Here is a 27,920-nt window from a genome sequence, read left to right on the forward strand (position 1 = left end):
ATGTTCTCAAGGCCAGTAAGAGAAAGGAAAACGACAGGACAAATCTCACTTGGTAGCATAGGCATGAAAATTATATCTCAACAAATTAAATCTGCCACGTCTTGAAAAATACATAATATACAAGTAGAAAACCCTAAACAATTAGGAATAGGTGGGAAAGTTTTTAACGTGATATGGCAAACATCTTATTTAAAGGAAAAAATGTAAAGCCATTTCCATTAAAGCAATGACAAGTTGAGGATGCTTGCTCTCACTGCTTTTTTTTCCAAGATTGTTAAAGGAATGTCTAGACCTCACAATCAGACAAAGAAAAGAAGTAAAATCCATGAGAATTAGAATGACATAAATATATTATTTGCAAATTACATGGTTTTCTAACTCAACAATTCAAATAAATCTATAGTCAAATATTCGAATTAATGTGTTCCAAAATGGTGTTGGAAATAAGAATGATATATAACAATTTATAATATTTCTTTATATCAGCAATAAATATAAAATGCAATTTAATAAAAGATACTATTTACAATAGCACCAAAACCTTGAGATACCTAGGAATAAATTTTATATTTATCCCTTTTATTATAAGTTATGAGTATTTTATTTATAGAAATTTATTAAAAGACATAAAAGAAGATCTAAATAAATAGAATGATATACTATGATCATGAATGAAAAAAATCAGCATAACAATATAAATTATCCCTAAGCTGTTGTATAAATTTAATTCAATTCCAACAAAAAATCTCAATAAACATTTTTATATAAACTGATCCTAAAATTCATTTGGAAGAGTAAGACCTAACAATAGCTGAAGAAGGCTGGTAAGAAGGAATCCACTGCAAGATATCAAAAGTTAATCAAGTGCTATAGCTTTTGGCAAGAAGTTAATCAAATTGACCTCTGAAACAAGATGTTAAACACACTACCATCAAATTGGAGCTTGAGATACAGTAGAGGTGACTTTAAAAATCAGTGAGGAAATAATGTGTGTTCAATAAAAATCAGTGGGACAAGAATGTGCCAATAAAGATAAGTTAAAATTAAATCTCTACCTCACACATTATACAAAAATTAATTTCAGAAAAAATAGAAGGCAATATATATCAGGATAAAAGAGAAATTCTTAAGTAAGATATAAAACTATCTGAACCATAAAAAGTAACTGATATATTTGCCAATGTTAAAATTTAAAACTCTTGTGTGACAGACCAAAAATACAAAACATTTTAAAAGTCAAACCACTGAAGGAAATATTTTTACAATCAATATAATTAAAACATGTAAAATGCAGATTATAAGCGTAACTTTTACTGACAAGGAAATGCAATGGAAAATTTAATGAAAGATATACCAGAACAAGCAATTCACAGAGGCGAAAACTCAAACGCCATATGTTTCAATATTTTAATAGTTACTAAAGAAATTAAAATTAAAACGAAAATAAGGGAGTATTTTATACTCATGATTTTGGCAAAAATGTTGGAAAACAAAACATGTTGATAACACAGGCAAATGGGTATTTTACCTGTTGCCATAGGAAGGCAAATTGGTTCAACCACTGTAGATAACAGTTTGGCGATATATCAAAATGGAAGATAAGAATACTTAAGAAGCCTACGATACCTTTCGCTGTGCTTTTTCTGTGCAAATTCTCACAAAGGCACACAAGGAGACATACAAAATATTAATTGCAATCTTCTATAAATTATATAAAGAGAAAAGCTAACTCTCCACATGGAAACAAATACATAATCCATACTTTTTTTTAATAAAGTGGAATACTAATAGAGAAACAAAAATGAATGAACAAAATATCAAAATGGGTAATTCTCAGAAAAATTATTTATGAAAAAGGCAAGTTGAAGATATACTATGTATTTTTATATATGTGCATATATATATATATGAGCACTTACATAAATACTAACAACATAAAGATAACAGCATGTATTATATTATTTTGAGATACTTACATATTGAACTATTTGAAATAGCCAATGTTTGACCATTTTTAATCTATAAGAATGGCAATTGTATATTTTTCAATCTAATAATAAAAGTATAAGAACACATATGATAATGATAAATGTAAATGCAGAATGTGGGAGGAGGTTGTTGATGAATTTTTTTGTTTAAACATACTTTGAAATTTCAAAGCCATAAATGTCTATTACCTGGAAAAATCACTGATATTTTAAAAAGTTATTAGTAAACACTCCTCAGCAAATGCAAAAGAACTGAAATCATAACAGTTTCTCAGACCACAATGCAATCAAATTAGAATTAAGATTAAAAAACTCACTCAAAACCACACAACTACATGGAAATTGAACAACCTACTCCTGAACGACTCCTGGGTAAATAATGAAATTAAAGCAGACATCAAGAAGTTCTTTGAAACTAATGAGAACAAAGAAACAACATACCAGAATCTCTGGAACACAGCTAAGGCAGTGTTAAGAGGGAAATTTATAGCACTAAATGCCCACATCAGAAAGCTAGAAAGATCTCGAATTGACACTCTAGTGTCACAATTAAAAGAACTAGAAAAGCAAGAGCAAACAAATAAAAAAATCTAGGAAAAGACAAGAAACAACTAAGATCAGAGCAGAACTGAAGGAGAGAGAGACACGAAAAACCCTTCAAAAAATCAATGAATCCAGGAGCTGGTTTTTTTTTGAAAACAAACAAACAAACAAACAAACAAACAAAATAGACTGCTAGCTAGACTAATAAAGAAGAAAAGAGAGAAGAATCAAATAGACACATAAAAAATGACAAAGGGGATAACACCACTGACCCCACAGAAATACAAACTACCATCAGAGAATAGTATAAATACCTCTACACAAATAAACTAGAAAATCTAGAAGAAATGGATAAATTCCTGGACACATAAACCCTCCCAAGGCTAAACCAGGAAAAGTTGAATCCCTGAATAGACGAATAATGAGTTCTGAAATTGAGGCAGTAATTAATAGCCTACCAACCAAAAAAAGCACAGGACTAGACAGATTCACAGCTGAATTCTACCAGAGGTACAAAGACGAGCTGGTACCATTCCTTTTGAAACTATTCCAAACAATTGAAAACGAGGAATTCCTCCCTAACTCATTTTATGAGGCCAACATCATCCTGATACCAAAAACCTGGCAGAGACATGACAAAAAAAAAAAAAAAAAAAGAAAAGAGAACTTCAGGCCAACATCCCTGATGAACACTAATGCAAAAATCCTCGATAAAATACTGACAAACCAAATCCAGCAGCATATCCTTATCCACCACGACCAAGCTGGCTTCATCCCTGGGATGCAAGGGTGGTTCAACATACACAATCAATAAACGTAATCCATCACATAAACAGAACCAATGACAAAATCACGTGATCATCTCAATAGATGTAGAAAAGGGCTTCAATAAAATTCAACACCCCTTCTTGTTAAAACTCTCAATAAACTAGGTATTGATGGAACACATCTCAAAATAATAAGAGCTATTTATGACAAACCCACAGCCAATATTATACTGAATGGGCAAAAGCTGGAAGCATTCCCTTTGAAAACTGGCACAAGACAAGGATCCCTTCTTTCATCATTCCTATTCAAGATAGTATTGGAAGTTCTGGCCAGGGCAATCAGGCAAGAGAAAGAAATAAAGGGTATTCAAACAGGAAGAGAGGAAGTCAAATTGTCTCTGTTTGCAGGCGACATGATTCTATATTTAGAAAACGCCATTGTTTCATCTGCAAAATTCCTTAAGCTGATAAACAACTTCAGCAAAGTCTCAGGATACAAAATCAATGTGCAAAGATCACAAGCATTTCTATACACCAAAAATAGACAAGCAGAGAGCCAAATCATGAATGAACTCCCATTCACAATTGCTACAAAGAGAGTAAAATACCTAGGAATACAGCTAACAAGGGATGTGAAGGAGCTCCTCAAGGAGAACTACAAACCACTGCTCAAGGAAATAAGAGAGGAAATAAACAAATGGAAAAACATTCCATCGTCATGGATAGGAAGAATCAATAACATGAAAATGGCCACATCCCCCGAAGTAATTTATAGATTCAGTCCTATTCCCATCAAACTACCATTGACTTTCTTCACAGAATTAGAAAAAACTAATTTAAATTTCATATGGAAATAACAAAGAGTCCATATAGCCAAGACAATCCTAAGCAAAAAGAACGTAGCTGGAGGCATCATGCTACCTGTCTTCAAACTATACTACAAGTCTACAGTAACCAAAACAGCATGGTACTGGTACCAAAACAGACATATAGACCAATGGAACAGGTCAGAGACCTCAGAAATAACACCACACTTCTACAACCATCTGATCTTTGACAAGCTGTACAAAAACAAGCAATGGGGAAAAGATTTCCTATTTTATAAACGGTGCTGGGAAAACTGGCTAGCCTTATGCAGAATACTGAAACTGGAACCTTTCCTTACACCTTACACAAAAATTGACTCAAGATGGATTAAAGACTTAATTGCAAAACCCAAAATCATTAAAACCCTAGAAGAAAACCTAGGCAATACCATTCAGGACATAGGCATAGGCAAAGATTTCATGTCAAAAATGCCAAAAGCAATTGCAACAAAAGCAAAAATTGCCAAATGGGATCTAATTAAACTAAAGAGCTTTTGTACAACAGAAGAAACTATCATCAGGGTGAGCAGGCAACCTACAGAATGGGAGAAAATTTTCACAACCCATCCACCTGACAAAGGTCTAATATCCAGAATCTACAAGGAACTTAAACAATTGTACAAGAAAAAAACAAACAACCCCATCAAAAAGTGGGCAAAGGATATGAACAGACACTTCTCAAAAGAAGACATTAATGCAGTCAACAAACATTTTTAAAAAGCTTAACATCACTGATCATTAGAGAAATGCAAATCAAAACCATGAGATACTATCTCATTTCAGTCAGAGTGGCGATTATTAAAAAGTCAAGAAACAACATGCTAGTGAGACGGTGGAGAAATAGGAACACTTTTACACTGTTGGTGGGAATGTAAATTAGTTGAACCATTATGGAAAACAGTGTGGTGATTCCCCAAAGACCCAGAACCAGAAATACTATTTGACCCAGCAATCCCATTACTGGGCATATACCCAAAGGAATATAAATTATTCTACTAGAAAGATACATGCACACGTATGTTTACTGCAGCACTATTTACAATAGCAAAGACATGGAACCAACCCAAATTCTCATCAATGATAGACTGGATAAAGAGAATGTGATATATATACACCATGGAAAACTATGCAGCCATAAAAAGGAATAAGATCATGTCTTTGCAGAAACTCTGATGAAGCTGGAAGCCATCATCCTTAGCAAACTAACACAGAAACAGAAAACCAAACACCACATGTTCTCACTCATAAATGGGAGCTGAACAATGAGAACACATGGACGAAGGGAGGGGAACAATACACACCAGGGCCTGTCAGGCGTGGGGAGGGGAGAGAGAGCATCAGGACAAACAGTTAATGCATGTGGGGCGTAAAACCTAGATGACAGGTTGATAGGTGTAGCAAACCACCATGGCACGCATATACCTATGTAACAAACTTTCACGTTATGCACAAGTATCCCAGAACTTAAAGTGAAATAAAAATTTTTTTTAAGTTATTATAAATGCTAAACTCAATAAATGGAAATAAAAACAAATCAAGTTATTAAGACTAGCTGTGTCCTTGAAAACTAAAAAAAATTTAAATTACAACTAGAAGTAAAGTAATAATTGGCATAGATGCTTATAAATAGATATAGCTGCCCACAGATTATACAGAACTAAAGATAATTTCTTGTTAAATTTTTAGAAAAAATTCTAATATGATATCAAAGTAATAATCCTCATTATTTTCAAAACAATAAAGCTTAAAAGACTAGCTGGGCTTGATGGTTCATGCCTATGCTTTGGGTGGCTGAGGTAGGAGGATTGCTTCAAACTGGACTGGACAACATAGTAAGAACCATCTCTACAAAAAAAAAAAAATTAGCCAGGCATGGTGGTGTGCACCTGTACTCCCAGCTATGCAGGAGGCTATGGCAGGAGGATTACTTGAGGCTGCACTAGGATATGATCATGCCACTGCACTCCAGCCTGGACGACAAAGCAAGACCACATCTTAAAAAAAAAAAAAAGACAGTATTTTGACAATACCATTAATAGATTTATATATGTAAAAAAACAAATTCTCAATGTGGTACCATAAAAAAATAGATCTGTGTCCATTCAACCAAAATATGGTAACAGCCTTTCATTATTTCTATTAAGAACTCAAATTGAAATTAAAATTAAAATTATGCATCACGGGGTCAGGTTAATTATCTGATCTCTGTTTAGTGTGACACTAAGAATATTTTATTTTGTAAGAAAATGAAAATCAAATAATAAAATCTAAGTTTTTAAATATGATGTCTCTAGAATGAAGAACCAAAGCAGTTTATTTGTTTTTAATGCTCATTACAGTAAGGGTTTTATGCCAAAAAATTACCACATGTTTTCTGCTTTTATTATCATTGTTAAGATTTTTAGACATTGGGGGTGCTGCTCTACACGGAGTAGCCATTCTTTATTCCTTTCCTTTCTTAATAAACTTGCTTTCACTTTACTCTATGGACTCACCTTGAATTCTTTCTTGAGTGAGAAAGAATTTTTTTAAGATGTTCTTAGATACATATTTTAGGATTTTTATTGCTGATTACAGATTTAAAACTATGAAATGTGCATTGCTTGGCAAGTAACACAAGTAGTTCTTTACTTATGCACATTTCCAATAAAAGCTTAAAGAAACAGACAAAAAATATAAAGGACAAGAGAAAGACGAATGGCAATAGCTTCAAAACAAAAGGATTTAGTAACAGAAAGAGTCTCTACAGCTAGTGTCTGTCAAAATTTAAGATTATCCAAACTGTGCAAATGCTCAACTCAAATCAACATCATACACTGAACTATTAATACTTGTTCCTTGAAGTTGCAAACAAGAAGCCACCACATACATGTATGGTCACACAAACCACCTAATTTGCTCAAGGTTCAGCTTAAAGCAACATTTAATATCCTTTACAAGATGGAATTTTTGACAAGTTCAAAAGGAAAACTTGCTTTGTTTTAATGTATCTCTTGGAGTCTGGATCTGGACCTCTTTCTGGTAACATCTTTCTGGTGAACCATGGAAGGGACAACACTGAGGAGACTCCCCTGACCCAAAGGAAATAGACTTCAGCACTTATTGGCTGACTCTGGGTAAGTGGGGTACATTTGCTCTGGTAAAGGATGGAAATGGGTTAGAGGCCTAATTTAGGGGCGTTAGAGTCTCTCTTAAGACAGAGGCGGTTAAAGGCCCCTCTTAGTAAAAGACAAGGACACTTGACAGAACATGGATTCAAGGCCCAACTTAAGAAGGTTAGAGTCCTTCCTAAGATTTAGGGGGTTTCAGGCCCCTCTCAGTAAAGTCCCTCTCAGCTAATAATGGGTTTGGCAATACGAGATATTAACTGCTATTCTCGTTGGGTTAATCTGCCTTGTCCTCTTTGCTGATGGCTGTGGGTGACATAATTAGGCATGCACGTGACTGTGGGACTTGGGGAGCTTTTTCCTCCCAAAAGGGGGATGTTTGAGAGCTAATGGGACTACTGGAAAAGATCCCTTCATGACAGATCCCTTCAAGCGGCAGCCTGAACTTTTGAGCAATGGGAGGGTCTTTCTCTGGTATCCCTGAGTATTTTGCCTTCCCCACCCTGCCGTATGCAGCCAATGCTTTTCTTTCTTTCTCTCCTTTCCCTTTCTTACCTTTTCTCTTACTTAGGGTGACCATCTTGCCCAGAGACCACATGTTGAAACTTCTGGTCAGAAGTTGGATTAATGATGACAGGGTCCAACCAGGGGCAAATTTGAGCCTTGTTAGTTTGATATTGGGTGCTGAGCAGAGTGGCTAATGTCTATGTCACATATATTTTGCTCTGGCCAGGACAGAAAAAAAGACAATTTTCCTTTGTGTTGCAGCTTGGCCCCCAGGGCTATGGTGCAGCAAGCTGGGTCACTAGGACTGCTCAGGGAAAGGGAACCCAGAAGCCTGGCATGCCAGCAAAAGGGTAAGAATTTCTTACCAGTGAGACTTCTGTCCTCTCTCTTTCTCTCTGTGCAAACTAGTTGAAAGAATGGTAAAAATCACTGTTTATCTCCTCTGTAAAGTTCTGATTAATGTGAAAAAGGATTTGTGAGGCTAGTTTTAAGCTGCAGTGAATCTGTTGTACTTTGCACTGTGAATTTGTCTTCCTGTATATTTCTGTTAGAAAGAGGGGTACCTTAGGATAGAACACAAGCTTAGGACCCCATAAGCCTACTGTTCAAGACGGCCCAGCAAACTGGCTAGTTATGTCCTTGGGAGCTTGACCTTGTGACCACATGGCGGTACTTTCTCTAGGTCTCTACCATCCAGAAAACAGGAATTTGGGGGTTCATGTCATAGTTAGCTCTTCAAAATTATCTTGAGCATTTAAAACCGTTGCAAGCTCAAAATCTGCTGCTCTAGACTCCTTCTGGGAAGAGCAATGGAAACTGCCCAGTGAGTAGCTCAGTAGCTAAGGCTTTCTTTTCACAATGGTGACCCAGGTTCAGGGTTCAATTCCCAGCTTAGGGAATGAGTCCTTTCTGGTTTGATATGCGCATGAACATTTGTTGATTCTCTTCCCCTCAGTGGTCTGTCTTGAATTTTCCTTTCTCTGAACACCTGGGAGGTTACCTTTGATAAAGTTCAAAAGCCAGAATTATTGACAGTTTCGCCTGGCTAAAGTCAGGTAATAAGAAATTTAAAAGGACTTTTTAAAAACAGCAGTACCATTAAAAGTCAGCTTAATTAAAAGCAGACATTTAAGTTCTAACAGGCTGGGACTCCTTGGGAAAAAAAGGAGCACCACAGACCCCATTTTGAGAAAAAACATCTGTTTTCCTCATGAAACCCCAGGAATTGGAAATGGATAGATCCCTCTCAAAATCTAAGGCTGTCTTGTGTTTCGCATTGTGTTATCTGATGTTTTTTACTTTTAGGGGTATCAGAAATCACTTTACATTAGGAAAGAGCTTTGGTGTGCAATAACTAGGTAGGAAATACACTTTTGAGAATGGCTAATGGCAGTTATGGAATACTTGGCTCTTTGCACATTTGGATCAGAGAAGCATGCTCTTGGTCACTTAGAAGTTATGGAAATGCCCCCACTCCCCACTGAGAGGTAAGACTCCCATGGGAGATGGGCTAATTCCCTCTTTTTGGGATCCAGAATCTGGTATTAAAATGGAACCCTTAATTCCTGAAGATCTAGTTTGCCTTCCAGCTGTGCCTTCTTATTAGGCTTTAGAAATTTCACGCATGCCTGGCTCTGTTCCTCTAAGGCTCCACCCTGAAGCCAGTAATCCAGTTAAGAAACCGAAAAATGAAAAATCTTACTGGATCTTTTTCTGTCTGTGTATTTATATGTGCTGCATATGTGATATAAAAGAGCTTTGATTAATTGGCTTAAAAATAATAAGTGTCTAAATCAAATATTTTGTCAGAAAAGTAAAAAGTGTAATCACTTTTAGTTCATGTGACTTTAGGAATGTTTGGGAAATAAAAACAGCTTTAAAATTATTGATAAAGACATTTGGTCTAAGTTAGGCAGGTCACATATTAAGTTTACTAAATGCTTTAAGGTCAGAAACTGCTTCTTTGACTTTTGAAAATTGTTCAATTTACCTACTTTGGAGACTTTAGATTCTAGATAAGGCCTGGGGACATGTGGAATTAGCCATATTCCCAACTATGCAAAGAGGTTGTTTTTAAAAAAGAAATTTTATATAGGAAAGGAAAGAAAAGAGACAGATGGTTTGGAGATATACGTTTTCCCTTTATTAATGAGTAAAGGTTTTTCCCCTTTAAATATTTTTGAGTTATTATTTTGGCCTAATGAATGACTTATGATGACCTGGAATTATATTTTGTGATATCCAGTGTTTTAAACCTTTAATATTTGACAAGCTTTCCAAAATAAAATTACAAAGTGTGTCTTCTTCTGACCGAATTAATCTCTTAGCTATTAGGTGGCCTAAAGTCCAAAATGGCATATTCAGGTTATTCGGTATAAATACCATACAGGAAGCATAGAAAAATATGAAATGGTCTTTGCTTTCTTTGGACTGTATTTGTATAAATATGTTATTGGTTTGTGTTCCAAAATTATGGGAAAGTCCTGTAATTCTGATATGACTTAGTGTACATTATCAGTAATAGTTATAATTGTCAGTAAAATCATTGTATGCCACAGAACTAACCAAAATTTCTTTATCAATTGTGGCTTTAATATATGCCGTTCTAAAACCTTTTGTCATCCATAGAAAGTTGTTTACCTGTTTTAATCCTCTTTAAAAAGTAAGTTTAGAGTCAGCTATAGGATTTTGACAGGTGCTCTTGAATGCACGTTTCTAATAACTTTGAAGATTGTGACATTAGAAGAGAGGATAAAACTTTCAGTACTGATGGAGAGCTGAAATGTTCATGAATATCAAGCTGAACAGGAGTGAACTGCATGGGCTGAATAATAGATAGCTGAAGTAATCTTTTAAAACTTTTTGCTTAAAATGTTGCTGATCCTTTGTTTTGCTATCAGAGCCAAGGCAACTTTTCTTTTAAGCTATTTACAGCTTTTTAACAATTGAGTAAATTTTACTCCTGTGAACAAAATTTGGGGCATATTTGATTCTACCTAATTTCTTCAGAATTTAGAAACTATTTGTAAGTATTCTTAACTTATGACAATAGATATTTGCATAAGTGCAATAAGCATCTGTTTTATTTTGTAACAGGACACAATTGGAAAAATTTGTTATTTTACCAAGACTTTCACTGGAATGGTGTGCTTTCCTTTAAGGAATCAATCTTGACTTATAAAGCCAATAAAAACCCCTTGGGAAAACTGGTCACATTCTTTGTTTACACATGCCCTGTACAGGGTTCCTGACCTGTGGTAAGTAAAGAATGTCACTTTCTGATAGACTCAGGAGCCCGAAGACATCTTAGGACCTCAAGAGTAAAGGAATTAACCCAACTCATAGGTATTTGATTGTACAAACCCAGGGCTGGGCTCAGCTTTAAAAAGGTCTTATCTGAGATTCCTTTTTATGGAACAAAGTTCCATCAAAGCCAATTTTAAAATCCTATGTGAAAAATAGTTATTTTTTAGCATTTTATACAAGTAATCAGGCCAAGTATAAGACTAAAGCTCATTTTTGCACACAAATCGATTCTATTATAATTTGTCTTTAGTAAAAATGAGAGACTGAAAAGAAAAAGAATTGCTTCAAAAACTATGGTACACCTGTTATTAGATTCTAGTCTCATTAGTTGTGTTTCAGGTTTTTTTTCTGTAATTTAGACAGACTCTGCTTATTTCGGTGTACCACCAAGTGATCTCTGACTACTATTCAAAAAAAAAAACAAAATGAATGGGCAATGTCAAAATCTGGATCAATATTCTAATTCTGGGCACATACTGGGATTTACTAGCAACCACATATCAGCTTGGTTCCAACAATTGCCCAATTCATGGAAAGTCTTCTAATTTAGTTTAGTTGTGATAATTTTATTTATTTTGCTTTACTGCTGTGGAATGTATTGCTGTTATACTCTTTGTGTAGGATAAGCTTACCGAATGTTTTCTTAAATTAAATACTTATTAATCTTCCAGGTATCAACTTTTGTCAGAACTCAAGTATTCTGAATGGACCTTGACATACCAACATTTTCTGATTGAGTTCCTCTCTATCCCAAAGACAAGAGACCCTAATTGTTAGGCAGGAATATCATCACCCCTATTCAGCCTGAAGAAGTTAGAGAAGATGGATCTTCATCCCTCTACAACTCTTAAGATTAAGAGCTTTCTTTTAAAAGGGAGGGGGGAATTGTCAGGGGCTTTTGAACCAGAGCAACTCCATCTTGAATAGGGGCTCCGTAAAATAAGGCTGAGGCCTACTGGGCTGCATTCTCAAGAGGGTAAGTCATCCTAAGTCACAGGATGAGATAGGAGGTTGGCACAAGACACAGGTCATAAAGACCTTGCTGATAAAACAGATTGCAGTAAAGAAGCCAGCTAAAACCCACGAAAACCAATATGGCAATAAGAGTGACCTCTGGTTGTCCTCACTGATACTCTCCCATCAGTACCATGACAGTTTACAAATGCCATGTCAACATCAGGAAGTTACCATATATGGTCTAAAACAGGGAGGGATCCTCAATTCTGGGAATTGCCCACCCCTTTCAGGGAAAACTAACGAACAACCCACCCGTTATTCAGCATATAATCAAGAAACAACCATAAAAATGGGCAACCAGCAGTCCTTGGGGCTGCTCTGCCTATGGAGTAGCCATTTTTATTCCTTTACTGTCTTAATATACTTGCTTTTAATTTTTTTAAAAAAGATTTTTAGACATCAGTAACAAAGGATAACGTATTAGTCTATTCTTGCTTTGCTATAAAGAAATACCTGAGGCTGGGTAATTTAGAAAGAAAAGAGGGTTAGTTGACTCATAGTTCTGCACGCTTTACAGGAAGGATAGTGCTAATATCTGTTTGGCTTCTGGAGAGGCCTCAGGAAGCCCACAATAATGGCAGAAAGTGAAGGAGAAGCAGGTACGTCACATGTGGAAAGCAGGAGCAAAGTGGGAGGAGGTGCCACACACTTTAAAATAACCAGATCTTGTGATAACTCATTCACTATCACGATAAATCATTCATGAAAAATCCACCTCCAGAATCCAGTCATCTCCCACCAGGTATCACCTCCACCCTGGGGATTACAACTGAACATGCATGGGGACACAGATCCAAACCATGTCATTCTGCCTCTGGCCCCTCCCAAATTTCATGTCCTTTTCATGTTGCAAAATACAATTATCCATTCCCAACAGTCTCCCAAAGTCTTAACTCATTCCAGCATTAACTCCAAAGTCCAAAGTCTCATCTGAGACAAGGCAATTCCCTTCTACCTATGAGCCTGTAAAATCAAAACCCAGTTATTTACCTCCAAAGTATAATCCAGATACAAGCATTGAGTAAATATTTCCATTCCAAATGGGATAAATCAGCCAAACAAAAGAGGCTACAGCCCCCATGCAAGTCTGAAACCCAAAAGGGCAGTCATCAAATTTTAGTGCTCCAAAATAATCTCCTTTGACTCCACATCTCATATCCAGGGCACATTGGTGGGAGGAGTGAGCTCCCAAGGCCTTGGGAAGCTCTACCCCTATGACTTTGCAGGGCTTAGCTCCAGTGGCTGCTCTCATATGCTGGCACTGAGTGCCTGCAGTTTTTCCTTGCTGGGGGTGGAAGCTGCCAGTGGCTACCATTCTGGGTTCTGGAGTATGGTGGCCCTCTTCTCACAGTTCCACAAGGCAATGTCCTAGAGGGGACTCAGTGGAGACTGCAACACCACATTTCCCCTTTTCGTTGCCCTAATAGAGGTTCTAGGGCCATGAGGGCTATGCCCCTGCAGCAGGCCACTGCCTGGACACCCAGGCTTTTCTGTACATCCTCTGAAATCTAGGCAGAGGCTCCCAAGCTTCAACTCTTGCATTCTGCACACCCACAGGCTTAATGCTGCATGGAAGCCGCCCATCCATTCATTTACTTGGAAAATACGTATTGAGTAGCTACCATGTGACAGGCAATCTTCTGGATCCTGGGATATATCAGTGAGTAATGCAAATAAAAAAAATCTTGCTTTCTCTTTTATATTATAGAGGGAAAAACAGATATGTTCAACAAAAATAAGTCAACTCTATAATGCATTAAAGATGCTAAGTGCTATGGAAAAGAATAGAGCAACATAATGAGACCCAAAGTGGGGAGTTGGTGTTTGCAGATGTAAATAGGGTGATAAGAAAGGTGTATTTAAGAAACTGGTATTGAGCAGACCTAATCAGGTAAGGGAGTCAGCCTGATGGATATCAGGAGGTGAAAAGTTCCAGGTTGAAAGAACAGCGAATGGTATCAAGGCAGAAGTGCACCTCACATGGTCAAAAATCGGCAAAGAGGCCAATTTGTGTAAAACAAGGAGAACAAAATAAACAAATGTAAGAAATAAAGCCAGAGAAGTAACTGCTGTTAGCTCAGTTAGGTCTTGTAGGTTATAGTAAGAATGGTGGTTTTCACTCTGGTAAAATGGAGAAACAATAGAGCATTTTGAGCAGAGAAGTAATATGCTTGACTGATATTTAACAGAACAATCATGGCTGCTGTGTTGAGAATAAAGTGGAGTGCTAGGGTGGAAGTAGTTAAAAGACAATGCAGTAATCCAGGCAAAGCAGCAACCATGAATTGGACTGGGATGATTCTAGTGGAAGTGCTAAGAAGGATTCAAAATCTGGATACATTTTGATTCTAACAACAAAAAGATTTTGCAAAACAAACAAAAAAAAATGTTGAACATGAGATAAAGAGAATTGACAAGGATGACTCCAAATCTTTTTCTCTGTCTTAGTGGAAAAATGAAATTGCCTTCACTTGTGATGAGGAAGACCATGGAAGAAGTAGTATATGGATCAAAGTGAGAGAGCTTAAGAAAACCAGTTCCATTTTGAAAAAAAGTAAGTTTAATTTTGAAATGTAAATTCAACATTCAAATGGAGACTTTGGGTAGTTTGATACATGTAACAGAGTAGTCTGGAGTTCAGGAAAGAGGCTGGGGTGGGGAGATTTATATTTGGAGGTCAAGTCACTTAGATGACATTTAAAGCTATAAGACTGGAGGTGATCTTTAAGGGAGTGAGTGTCTGTAGACATGGGAGCAGAGCTAAGTCTTAAGGCTTGGGGTACCAATACTAAGATGTCAAGTAGATGAAGAGGAACCAGTAAATCAAACTGAGACGCAGCAACTAGAAACTCAGACAGATGATGGAGTGTTAGATGCCAAGTGAAGAACGTATACCAAGGAGGAAGGAGTGATCAACTCCATTAAATGATGTTAATAGGTCAAAAAGATAAAGACTTGAAATTAACTATTAGATTTATAATGTGAAGGTGAGTAGAGATTTGACAAGTGTAGTTTAAGTGCAGTGGTGAGCTAAAGTCTGACTGTAGATGGTGGAATTTGAAAAGAGGAATTAAAGGCTCCTATGGTTGAATATACTTTGGTGAAGTTTTGCTAAAAGGGGAGCAAATAAATAAAACAATGGCTAGTGGAAGAAATGGGGGAGGGTCAAGAATAATTTTTCATGGAAAAATAACAACATGCCTTTATTCCCTTGAAAATGTTCCATTAATACAAGAAAATTTTACAATACAGAAGTAAATTGGGGAAAAATGAGGCAAGATATTCTTGGTCAGATCTATTAATAGACGGTATGCCAGTGGTGGATAAATATAGCAGTGGAAATCTATAGAAGCTCTTTTATTCTTTTTGTTAATTTTTATGGTAAAGTTGGAGGTAATATAATCACTGATGATCAGGATAATGAGAAAGGAAAATGTATAAATAGTTGGCATAAGACAGAAGAGTGAATGAATGAGGGAAATATGGAATGATTACAGGGCAGCATCAGGAAACATAGGAAGTTCATGGTCATGAGTTTAAGGTGGGAAGAGTCGTCCTCTTTGGGTATATTTAGCCTATGCTGTGGTAGTGCCAAGATCATAGTAGAAGTGAAGAAAAAAAGGCAGGGAAGTCCAGTTCCATGAAAAGAAGTGGTTATAATAACTGGCCATGAAACTTAAGTTGAGTAAGGAGGGAACAGACCACATCAAAAAGTGAGAGATAGTGGAAAGTCGTTAAATCATTTGAAGATCCCAGGAGGGATGAGGAATTTTTGGACTCAGGGTATAAGGGGTATACACTAATCAATATGATTATGTATCTGACAGAAAAAGAAACACAAGAGATGCATGTGCTATACAAACTGAACAAACAGAGCCGCTGGGGGCACCGAGATTAAACGAGGCCACATGATCATTAGTGAAACAAGATCCAATGGCTAGATTTATAAAAAAACATGTTTCAGTTTTAAATATTAGCAGTAAACAGATTTCAGTCAAACCAAAGAAACAGATATAAAAGTTAAGAGTCAGGGATAAATTAGGGCCCACAAAAGCTGAAAATCCCCATGAAAAATTAGAGGAGACAATTAAAACGTCAATGCCTGAATTCTACCAAAATAATCTTTGGGGCCAAGTAATATGCACCTTTTTTGTTCAGAGTCAGTGACCAGCCATAGCTGAAACAATCTAGAGGGTTGGAGAGTTAAGTATAGACAGAGTTGTGTCGAAGAAAAAAGGGGTATAAAATAGATGTTGTTATAATAGTTCAACATCTGCTTTAAATGTAAAAAGTTGTAAGGGACCATCACTTTGCTGTCAATCTAACAACCAAAACAAGCTAGATAAGCCCTAAAGTCATTATTTTTTAACCCATCAAAATGTAGAGTGCACAGAAAAAACTAAATGAATTAAATTCTAGAAAGTAATAAGCCTTTTGTAGGAAACACAAACATTTACTGGACATGTAACTCACTGAATGAGACCCAGGGCTGCTCCCATACTTAGCTCAGAGGTAAGAAATAGAGGATTCAGGCATAGAAGGAGTAAGAAGGAAGCAGCCATACAGAGGCCAGAATGACATATTAGAATTCTAAGGAGGCCCCACCAGACATGTGTCTAACTATTTTCAATTCTATCCACAGATATCTGAAAGCAGTAGTGAGCTAAATAATATTAAAACTGTAGTAAAGCCCACATACAGATCAACTGCAAGTCAGTTTGATATTTTTTCTTTCCTACTGCGCACCTCATTCAAAAGGTCTCATAGAACCAGCAGTGCTCTTCTTTGTAAAGGGAAAAACGCAAAAAAAAATATGATTTACTTCCACCTCTTTCATTCTTTTACGCAAAGCGTTTATCATACAATAAAAATATTTAAGACACATGAGAAATCAACACAACGTGGCCCTTTGTAAAGAGAGGAAAGAGTCAATAGAAGGAGATGCAGACATGGCCCAGATGTTGGAATTATCAAATAGGGATTTGAAAATACCTATAATATAAATGCTAAAAGATCTAGGGGTGATAGTGAATAATACATGCAAATAGGTGGGTGAATTTGAGCCAATAGATGAAGTCTACAAAACGGCCAAATGAAAATACTTGAAATGAAAAGTATAATTTAGAAATCAACAATTTGCTAGATGGGCTTAGCAGCAGCCTAGACACAAAAGAGAAATTGACCAGTGAAATAAAGACAAGTCAAATAGAAAGTATCCAAACTGAAACACAAAAAAGAGTGGGGAAAATGAAAACAAAGGAACAAACAAAAGTGTACCCAGTATCTATGGGACAATATCTAGTGCTCTAACATCAATCTAACTAGAGTCTTATTACAGAAGAAAGAAAAGGAAGCAAAAAAAGGAAAAAAAGAAAGAAAAGTTTGAAGATACAACTATCAGAACTTCCAAATGTAATGAAAACACCAACGTACATATCCAAGAATTTCAGCAAACCTCAAGCAGGACGAATATAATGAAAATCATTCCTAGGCATATCATAAACTGATAACATGAAAGATAAAAATAAAATCTTAACAGCATCAAGTGGAAAACAATATATAGGCCAGGCATGGTGGCTCACACTTGTAATCCCAGCACTTTGGGAGGCTGAGGAGGGTGGATCATCTGAGGTCAGGAGTTCGAGACCAGCCTGGCCAACATGGTGAAACACGGTCTCTTCTGAAAATACAAAAATTGGCATGGTGGCATACACCTGTAATCTCAGCTACTCGGGAGGCTGAGGCATGAGAATTACTTGAACCCGGGAGGCGGAGGTTGCAGTGAGCCAAGATCGCACCACTGCACTCCAGCCTGGGTTGACAGAGTGAAAGACTGCTTCAAAAAGAAAGAAAGAAACAAACAAACATATAGTATACAAGAAAACATTTATATAAATAGTGGCTGATATCTCACCAGAAACAATGAAGGCAAGAAGACAATGAAACAACATCTTTAAAGTTCTAAAAGAAGTAACAGTAATCAATGTAGAATTCTATATCAAATGAAAATATCCTGCAAAAGTAAAGACATTTTTACACAAGCTGAGAGAATTTGCTTCAGCAGGCTGAGCTACAAGCAATGAAAAGGGAGGTTCTTCGGGTTAAGAAGAAATAGCATCAGGTGGAAGTGAGGATGAACAGGAAACATTGAAGAACACTAGAAAGGACAGATCTTTAAAAAGAGAGAGAAATTATTTTGAGGGGTTTACATAGACAAAACACAGAATTTTAAAATATCTGCTATATAATGAATCTAAACTGGACTTTTTTTCTCCCTCACCCTAAGTAAATTTTGATTTTCAGCCAAAAAAAATTAAATATGGTCATGGCCATTATGTTAAAATTTTAAGTATCACAGTCAATAAACTTAAACAATAACTAAATTAACAATAATATTTATGATAGCGAAATTTTATTGAATACCTAACATGAATCAAACATGTATTATTTATAAGCTCTCTGATCACCCTGAAAAGTATGTATATAAAACACATTTTATAAATGAGAAAACATATTAGGAAATTGGATTGAGAAGTTATATTCTTTGCCAAAGTCACTTGGCTGTTAAGAAGCAGAACTAGCATTCAAACCCAAATCTGTCTGATTCTAAATCTCACGCTTTGCTTCTCAGGCACAAATTATTATAGTAATAATATATGTATGTACAATGAGTTAAATGTCCAATGAACGCTTGTGTTTCCTGAATCCATGTGACAAGTACAGAATTTAAATGACTCACATTTTCAAGAGCACCCTCTGTACTATACAAATTAGGTGTCTCTGGCTGAACTTGTTACATTCATAGAATAAATCTATTCTGAAAAGGCTTCCATTTATTATTTTGTCCAAAATTGGAAAATATTTTTAATTCTTATTATAAAATTATAGTTTACTGAAAAAAATTGCACAAAAAGAAATTTAAAAAGCAATTATTTGCAATCCCAGCATAGAGATTAACATTACTAACATTCTGAAGAAGATTTTGGCATATTTCCTTCCAGAACTTTAATATATATATGTATGTTTATAACATATACATTAAATTTATAGAATTTTGTACAATACAATCTTGTTTGTTTCATGTAATAACACATCATGAACCCATTGCCATGTACATAGAAAGAGACATATTTCATTCCTCTTGATGGTGTATACTATTCCACAGTAGGCATGAATTATAATTTATTAAATTAATTCCTTTTTGAAGTTTTTAACTGATTCCAGTTATTTGTTACTTTAAATCATTCTACAATGAACATTTTGAGTATGTATTTAAGTCTTTGTCTAATTATATTCTCGAGATAGTGTCCTGGAAGTAGAAATCTTGGATTAAGTAGTTTTCGCATTTTTACTTTTGATACTTTGCCAGGTTACCCCAAACTATTTCCAACACCGGTATAATCGTTTTTCTAGTCCTTGCCAAACTATCAAGTACAAAATGATAATCATTGTTTGAATCTTAAATTCCCAGTTTAATAGTCAGATGTTTCAATATTTTCCTTTAGTGTTTCTGGACATGGTATCGTGCTAATAAGGGTCCTTAATATGCTAGAATTATAGAAACACTTGCCTTCATTTTCCTCTACTACCTTATGATTGCATACTTTGCATTCAAATTTTAATTAATCAGCAGTTTTTACTTAGTATGGTTGAGAGAGCTACATTAACATCATTTTAAATATACAACATAACTTGTCTGATAAAATTGCTAGATACCTTGTCCGCAGTGTTCGGAAACTAAGTAAACTCCTCTTTATCTATATACAGTATTCCTATACTCTTCTTCCATTCCAATCTCTTAGTCAATTTCAATACTTTCTAAGTTTTTTTTTAATCTAATTCCCAAAAATAATTCTCTCTGAAAAAAATTAGCATGATTTCAGCTGAACTAAAATGGAGTTTGTGTAACTAGCAGAGGTTAGAAATGTGAACCCATGGGAAACTGGTAGAAATTAGAAGTAGCATTCCAACTTTAGAATCAAGTACAAGCATATGGGCTAAGACACACAACGTTGAAAACACAGAAAGGAAGGCAAGTAGGAATTAGCTTTAGACGATGATCCTTTTCTTCCCTGCATATTCACTTTAACAGACACTCAACAAATATTTATTGATTCCTTAATGACCAATGATCTTCTTAAGAAAGTGCTACGCACATTTGAATGTATAATGTAGAAATTCTCACCTTTAATCGGCAACTAGAACTCTGTTGATAAATGAGTTCAGAAATAACTGGGAAAAGTTTTGATTCATGTAGTTCTGTAATTTTAAATCCAAAATTTGGAGAGCTAGTATGGTTTACTACCACAATGACATTGGTGACTCCTCATAAGTACATATCTGCTAACACAAGTGCTCCAGGTTATATACCCAACTGGAAGCACTAAAATAAATCTACAACTAAAAGAAAATGTTCTAAAAAGGAGCCATCACACTTTGGTTGATATAGATGGTCTAAAGTGTTTCTATTTGTATACATAAAATTCAGCCTGATCAAATCAGATTATACCATTAATAAGGATAAATGAGGGTTCAGTAAAAAGCACGCATTTGGTCCATTGATTAATTTTCCAGGGAAAGCAAAGACAAGTCCTGCAGTAACAGAAAGTGTCACTGGCAACACATTTTTCTAGAGAGTTATGCTAGAGATAAGACTCAAAGAAAAAGCTCTGTAGTAGCCAACACTCATATGGAAGGTTGTTACTTTCTGGGTGCAGAAACAGAACCAAGTCAAACCTAATCAGAGAAAGACAGAAAAGATCCATCTTGATCTGCTATAGGCCTTCATTTGATGTGCTTGTGTTTGAGGCAGTGTCTGTTCCAAAGCAGAGACAGCCGGCCTGGCACTGCATGAGAGCACCTTTAATTCAGCTCAGTAATCGCTTGCACAATTACCTCTTTTGAATGAAACCATCTTGGATACGGACAAAAGTGTGGAGGACAGTGACTTAATTTTTTGATTAAAAAAAGGAGCAAGTGAGAGAAAGAAAATGATTTATAATAAGTCCATAGGAACATTCTGTACCTATCTCTTTTCTGATTAGAGAGGTGGCATGGAGCCTGGCTCATTAGGCAGAAGTAATGAGCCAGTCTATATGCCATCTCTAATTAGAGAAAAGATACAGTAGGTACAACTGTACATATAAATTGATAGAATAAAGATAAAAATTATTTAAAATATCCTTTTCCTTCTGTAGCTCTCAGATGTCAAGAACATAAAGGAGAAAGTTGTAATAAAAACTAAATAATATTTGAAATAAACCAGTTTCCTGTTACATGTTTTCTAATCAGGAGTGAAATTTATTTCTACACAGTTTAAAAATATCATCTTCAGTTCACACTGTTCTTTTGAAGCATTAATCCAACATTTAGTATACTGAAGTAGAATAGAAGCAAGCCATTTTAACCCTGCAGTGCATAGTGGACTAATTTATGGCGCTATCAAATACTTTGAGCAACATTTGGTGCAATAAAACACTTTTAGAAGTACTAATAGGGATTAAATATTGAAATAAGGCTCACAAGATTTAATGTGTTATTTAAAAATTCTTCACGCAGAGTATTTTATAAGATTATGCAATATACTAATTACTCAAACCAAGTTCCTAAATATATAAGTTCCTTAAAATATTGCTTCTTCACATGAGTTTAGCTTGATCTAAGAGCATACACAAACTAAAGTAATACGGTCTTCATATTTTCTCTTTTGATTGGTACAACAATCATATGGAAATATAGTGTTATCCCTATCTTATTGTTTCACAATAAGAAAATAGATGTTCAAAGAGTTTAAAAATAGTTACCAGTTAATGCACATTTACTATACAACAAGCAATTTATATTCTAAACATACATCATCTCACATAATTCTTATAAGATTCCTATGAATTATATATTAAACCACCATTTAATAGATTAGAAACGAGACTTAAAGAGAGTGAATATTTTGATCAAAGAAGCACACCGGGGTTATATTTAAACCAGAGCTTGGCAATTTAACCACAGTGTTTTGAATATCAAAAATATATACCTTCTTTTTTAAAACTAGACATTGGTCTAATAACTCAGGTCATACAGAAAAACAAAACTAACATTTTATATTATTTCAGAATTAATAAGTGCATCAGACAAAAATATCTACAGGAGATATTTATGGCATGTCCATTATATACATTTATTACAAACATTCCAAAAGAGTTGAGTTCCTGATATGTGCAAATGATAGGATTGTGTACCTATCATAATAATGAGTTTGGCAAGGTCACTGAACATAGGTAAATATAAAAACTGATTATATTTTAATGCAATAGTAACAAAATTAGCAAATGAAGTTCAAAAACAATACTAAGTATAATTGCATGAAAACCAACAGGCCAAAAAGCCAGAACACTGACAATACCAAATGCTGGTGAGGATGTGGGGCAACAGGAACTCTCTTTCATTGCTGATAGGAATGTAAAATGATATAGTCATTTTGGAAGACAATTTTACAGTTTCTTACAAAACTAAACATATCTTACCATACGATCCAGTAATTGCGCTCTTTGGTATTTATAAGTTGAAAACTTATGTTCGCACAAAAACCTACACACTGATGTTTATAGCAACTTTACTCATAATTGCCAAAACTTGGAAGCAACCAAGATGTCCTTCAGTAGGTGAATGAATAAATCAACTATGCTGTATCTAACCATGGAATATTATTTAGTACTAAGAAGATATGAACCACCAAGCCATGAAAGACATGGAGAAATCTTACATGCATATTACTCAGTGAAACAAGCCAATCTGAGGATACATGATTTTTTATTCCAACTATATGATATTCTAGAAAAGGTGAAAATACAGAGACTGTGAAAAGATCAGTGATTGCTAGGGCTTAGGATAGAGATAAGGATGAATATGAGGAACATAGAAGATTTTTAGGGAGTGAAACTACTCTGTAGGATACTCGTTGTACAACACCAAGAGTGAACTTTAATGTAAACTATGGACTGTGGGTGATAATGATGTGTCAATGTAGGTTCATCAATTGTAACAAATATGCCATATACCGCTCTGGTGAGGGATATTGACAATGGGGAAGGCTGTGCGTGTGTAGGAGCAGACAGTATACTGGAACTTTCTATACTTTCCACTCAATTTTTCTGTGACTCTAAAATTGCTCTAAAAAAATACAGTCTATTAAAAAGGAAAACCAATGAATATGTTTGAATAAGTCTAACAAATAGGAGTGAGACCTCTATACAGACAACTAAAAACATTGCTGGGAGAAATCAAGGAACATATTACATTTATGGGCTGGATACTTGATATTGTTTAGATGCCCATTCTCCTAAATACAAATTAGTAATTTAAATCTCAACAGAATTTTTTATGAAAATTGAAAAACTGTTTCTAAAATTCATATATAATAGCTAAGGCAATCTTAAAAGAAAAAAAGTTGGAGAACTACTAGATATGAAGACATGTATGAAGTTACAGTAATTAAAACTAAATGTTTTGGCCCAAGTATAGACAGACAGACAGATCACTGGGGCAGAATAGAAAGTTCAGAAAGAAACCCATCTTCACATATACAGAGACCTGATTCACGACAACGTTACCACTGCAGAATGGTAGAAACATTGATTTGTTTCAAGAGGCAAGGTTTTCTAGGTTAATTACACATTCAGGAGGGACAAAAATTTTGACCCCTACCTTATATAATCTCAAAAAATCTATTCCAGATAGAACATAGACCACAATTTGAAAAGTAAAATAATAAAGCTTCCTGAATAAACTGTAGGAGGATATCTTCGTGATATCAGGGTTTGCAAAAATAGTCTAAACAGAACACAAGAAGTATTAAGTATAAAACAACGACTAAATTAGACTCATTAAAATTAAGAAAATCTGCTTATCGACAAATACCATCAAGAGAATGTGACTGTAAACCTTAGCCCAGAAGACCGTATTTGCTATCATGTATTTGTCAAAGAACTCATATTCAAAATATGGAAGACCTCCTATAAATTATTAAGAAAAATACAAACTGTCCAATTAAAACTTGGCAAAAGGCTTCACAAAAAAGCATATTCATTTGGCAAGTAAGCATATGAAAATATCTCAATATCACTAATGATCAGGAAATGCACTACATGGCTACAAGAATGGCAAAGAATGATAACATCTGGCAAAACTAACAGTTGATAAGGATGTGGAACAACTGAAATCCTCAAATATTGCTTGTTGGGACACCCACTTTGGAAAACTTTACAGAATTATTTGCTAAAGCTAAAGATATAACTGCATACACTATGGAAAAATCTCATTGGCATAGTGCTAAGCAAAAAGAACACAAAAGAGTACCTACTTCATGATTTTATTTGTACGATAGTTTGAGAACAGGCAACATTAATCTACGGTGATAGAGGGCTACATTGATGCTATTCTGTTTTTATCTTTACAGTGGATGTTCATTAGGGGACTCTGAGATTCTGGAAATGTTCTACGACTTTTTTTAAATGAGAGTTACACAGGTGTATATAAATATTAAAAACTCATCAAGCTATACCTTTTATATTTATGCACTATCTTGCATACGTTTTATTTTGTTTAAATATTAAAGGATTACTTTAAAATATCTAGACCACAAAGTTCATAAGCCATCAAAAAACTGAAGAAAACATATACAACATAATATTCTTAACATAAATGAGTTTTTATAAATAAATAAGGAATTATAGAGTATAAATATGGACACATTGTATGAATAAGGAATTCATAAATGAAATGCAAATGATCAAGACATATGTAAAAAGCTACTCAAACTCATTAATGGCCAAATAATTCTGAGTCAGCATTCAACAATATTTTTCACTTAGAGGAATGGCAAGGGTGAAAAAAAAGTGGATAATTTGTAAGGATAGTTAGTGTTTAAGGAAACAAGTACTTGGCTATATATTTTAATGAGGTTATAAATTTTCACAACCTTTCTGGAGGTAGCCCATTGTTATGCATTAGAGCAATCTCTGTAATATGTATTAAAATATAAAATGACCATATACTTCAACCCAGCCATTCAACTTCTATGGATTTATTTTTAGGAAATAATTATAATAACATTAATAATAGTATTATTTACGGCAGGGTGCGGTGGCTCACGCCTGTAATCCCAGCAATTTGAGAGGCCAAGGTGGGTGGATCACCTGAGGCCAGGATTTCGAGACCAGCCTGGCCAACATGGTGAAACCCCATCTCTACTAAAAATACAAAAGTTAGGCGTGGTGGTGCACATCTGTAATCCCAGCTACTCAGGAGGCTGAGGCAGGAGAATCACTTGAACCCAGGAGGCAGAGGTTGCAGAGAGCCGAGATTGTACCACTGCACTCCAGCCTGGGCAACAAGAGCGAAACTCCATGTCAAAAAAAAAAAATAATAATAATATTATTGTTATTTACTGATATAGTTTAGTAGTTTTTTTTCAATATATAGCATATATTTTATCTTCTTAAACTACATGGCCAATTTTTAGTGTGAGAAAATATAAACCACATAGTCAATTATATGTTAATATTATTTCTCAGTTTTCATCTAATACTGTATAGTCCTACTTTAACAATGCTGTACATTAAAATCCAGCCCCATGCCCAAGAGAGAGAAAATATAGTTTATATACAGGCATTGGGCTTAGCACTTCATCCATTCATTCATTTAACAAATAAATATTGAGTATCTAATACATGCCAGGTGCTTGAAACACAGTAATGTTTTATATGACATTGCTTCATTTGATCCTTACATTGGCCCTATGGGATATCAATATTATGATCATCATCATCATCATTTTAAAGTTGGGGTGACTACACTTTAGAGATATTAAAATATCTTGCCAGGCCATATAGCTAGTAAGTGAGGAAATGGGATATGAATTCACGCACGTTGGCACCAAATAGGATATTAAGGAACTGTGCAATCAGGCAACTGCTCAAATACATATGTACGTATGTATACGTCTATGTATATGATTGATAGATTGATGGTTGATATATATAAATAGAAATGTAGATATAGACACAGATATATAAATATATGTGGATATATTATATATATAATATTTTCTATAAAATAAGGCTAATTGCACTGAAACATTAAAAAAACCTAAATGTTCATTATAGGAGCTTAAGAAATCTCATGGATTGCAACTATACAATTGCATAGAATACAGCCATTTTAAATGAGAACATATGTCTAAATGAGAAGATACATTGACATGAAACGTTGTTTATAACATTTGAAGGAGAAGTATTTATTTTTAGAAGGCTCAGAGGAAGCATATGTATTGTAATTTTATTTTTGGAAAAATATATTTATAACTATATCTCTAGCTAAAAATGTACTAAAAATCTGTAGGAGTATAAAAAAGTTAAATTATATCTATCTCTGAAGATAGAAATATGGAAAATACTTTCTATTTCACAGAGTTCCATATAGTTTAGATTTTTTTATAATGAGCATATATTATATAATAATATAAAATACTATTTTTATTTTAATATGCAGGCATTTTAAAGACCACTGTACTAGATATTTCAAGATAATTTCTTATTTCAACTTCTGGTTTTATTCAATATATAGTATATGATATCTTCTTAAACTATATGGCCCATTTTTAATGTAGTAAATGTAAACATCAGTCCAGTTAATTACATGTCAATACTATTTCTCAGGTTCCATCTAATACTTCGTAGTTCTACTTTAACAATTCTCTACATGAAAATGCAAACCCCTCAGAAAAGAGACAGAAAGGAAGTATAGTTTATTACACATTGAAATTACTTAAAAACTAATCAGAATAAAGAAGTTTATATTTGAAAGCTTCCCAAATGTAGTAAGTTATATATTAGATCCCAAAAGATCTATTATCCATCTGGAACCTGTAACTATGACTTTAATTTGGAAAAAGGGTCTTTGCAAGTATAATTAAGTTAAGGAACTCAGGGTGAGATCCTCCTGACTGTGAGTGGGCCCTAAATCCAATGACAAGTGTCCTTATAACAGAGGTAAAGGGGAGAAGATTCAGAGGAGAAGGCCACATGAAGACTGAGGCAAGATTGCAGTTAGGAAGCAGCAAGTAAAGGAACACTAAGGATTGCCAGCAGCTACCACGAAGAGAGACATGGAATGGATTTGCTCTCAGAGCCTCCAGAAGGACCAACACCACTGAACCCTTAATTTCTGACTTCCAGCTTCCAAAACTGTGAAAAAATAAATTTTACTTTCATTAATCTGCCACCCAGTTGGTGGTAATTTGTTCAGTAGCCCTAGAAGATGAATACACGTAGATATTTTAAAATATTATTTGTTTGATGCATTTTTAAGAACAATGTAATTGGATGAAATAAATAACATTCTGAAGTCAGAAACTTACCATTTAAACTCTGTCCTATTTGCACGGTACCAGATGCAAAATCTGTAATTGACCCACTTAGAGTTCTTGCATCGAAAGGTGTATGATCCTTCTCCACGCCATCGATAAAGAAGCTGATTTTTGTCTGATGCACCTGTAAGAAATTACCACCATTATTATTTTAAGTGCATAAACTTTTATTTTATATTAAACACATTTCAGCAGTTTTTATTAAGTAACTTTCTTTCTTCTTTACTTTGTTCAGCTGGGAAGACTGAAAACATTATTTTAATATCTCAGTGATATCTCCATGTGTTTATCTAGATATAAACCTATATAGTGTCATTTTGTGCTGTGATGATATCTCCCAGGGTGTTCACAGGTATACATAATAGTTTGTCCCATACATGTAACAGCTCTGGTTGCCA

The 27,920-nt window shown here is 34.8% G+C and overlaps 1 protein-coding gene across 1 annotated transcript in view; it reads right to left on the bottom strand.

The window, feature by feature from the left end:
- USH2A (usherin) overlaps positions 1-27,920 on the bottom strand; it is an 843,890-nt gene that overhangs the window by 721,743 nt on the left and 94,227 nt on the right. The window contains exon 5 of the mRNA XM_031015607.3: positions 27,514-27,646. Coding sequence (XP_030871467.3) covers positions 27,514-27,646 — 133 coding nt within the window. The remainder of the gene's footprint in view (positions 1-27,513; positions 27,647-27,920) is intronic.

Source organism: Gorilla gorilla, chromosome 1, assembly GCF_029281585.2.
Source record: "Gorilla gorilla gorilla isolate KB3781 chromosome 1, NHGRI_mGorGor1-v2.1_pri, whole genome shotgun sequence".
NCBI classification, from domain to species: domain Eukaryota; kingdom Metazoa; phylum Chordata; class Mammalia; order Primates; family Hominidae; genus Gorilla; species Gorilla gorilla.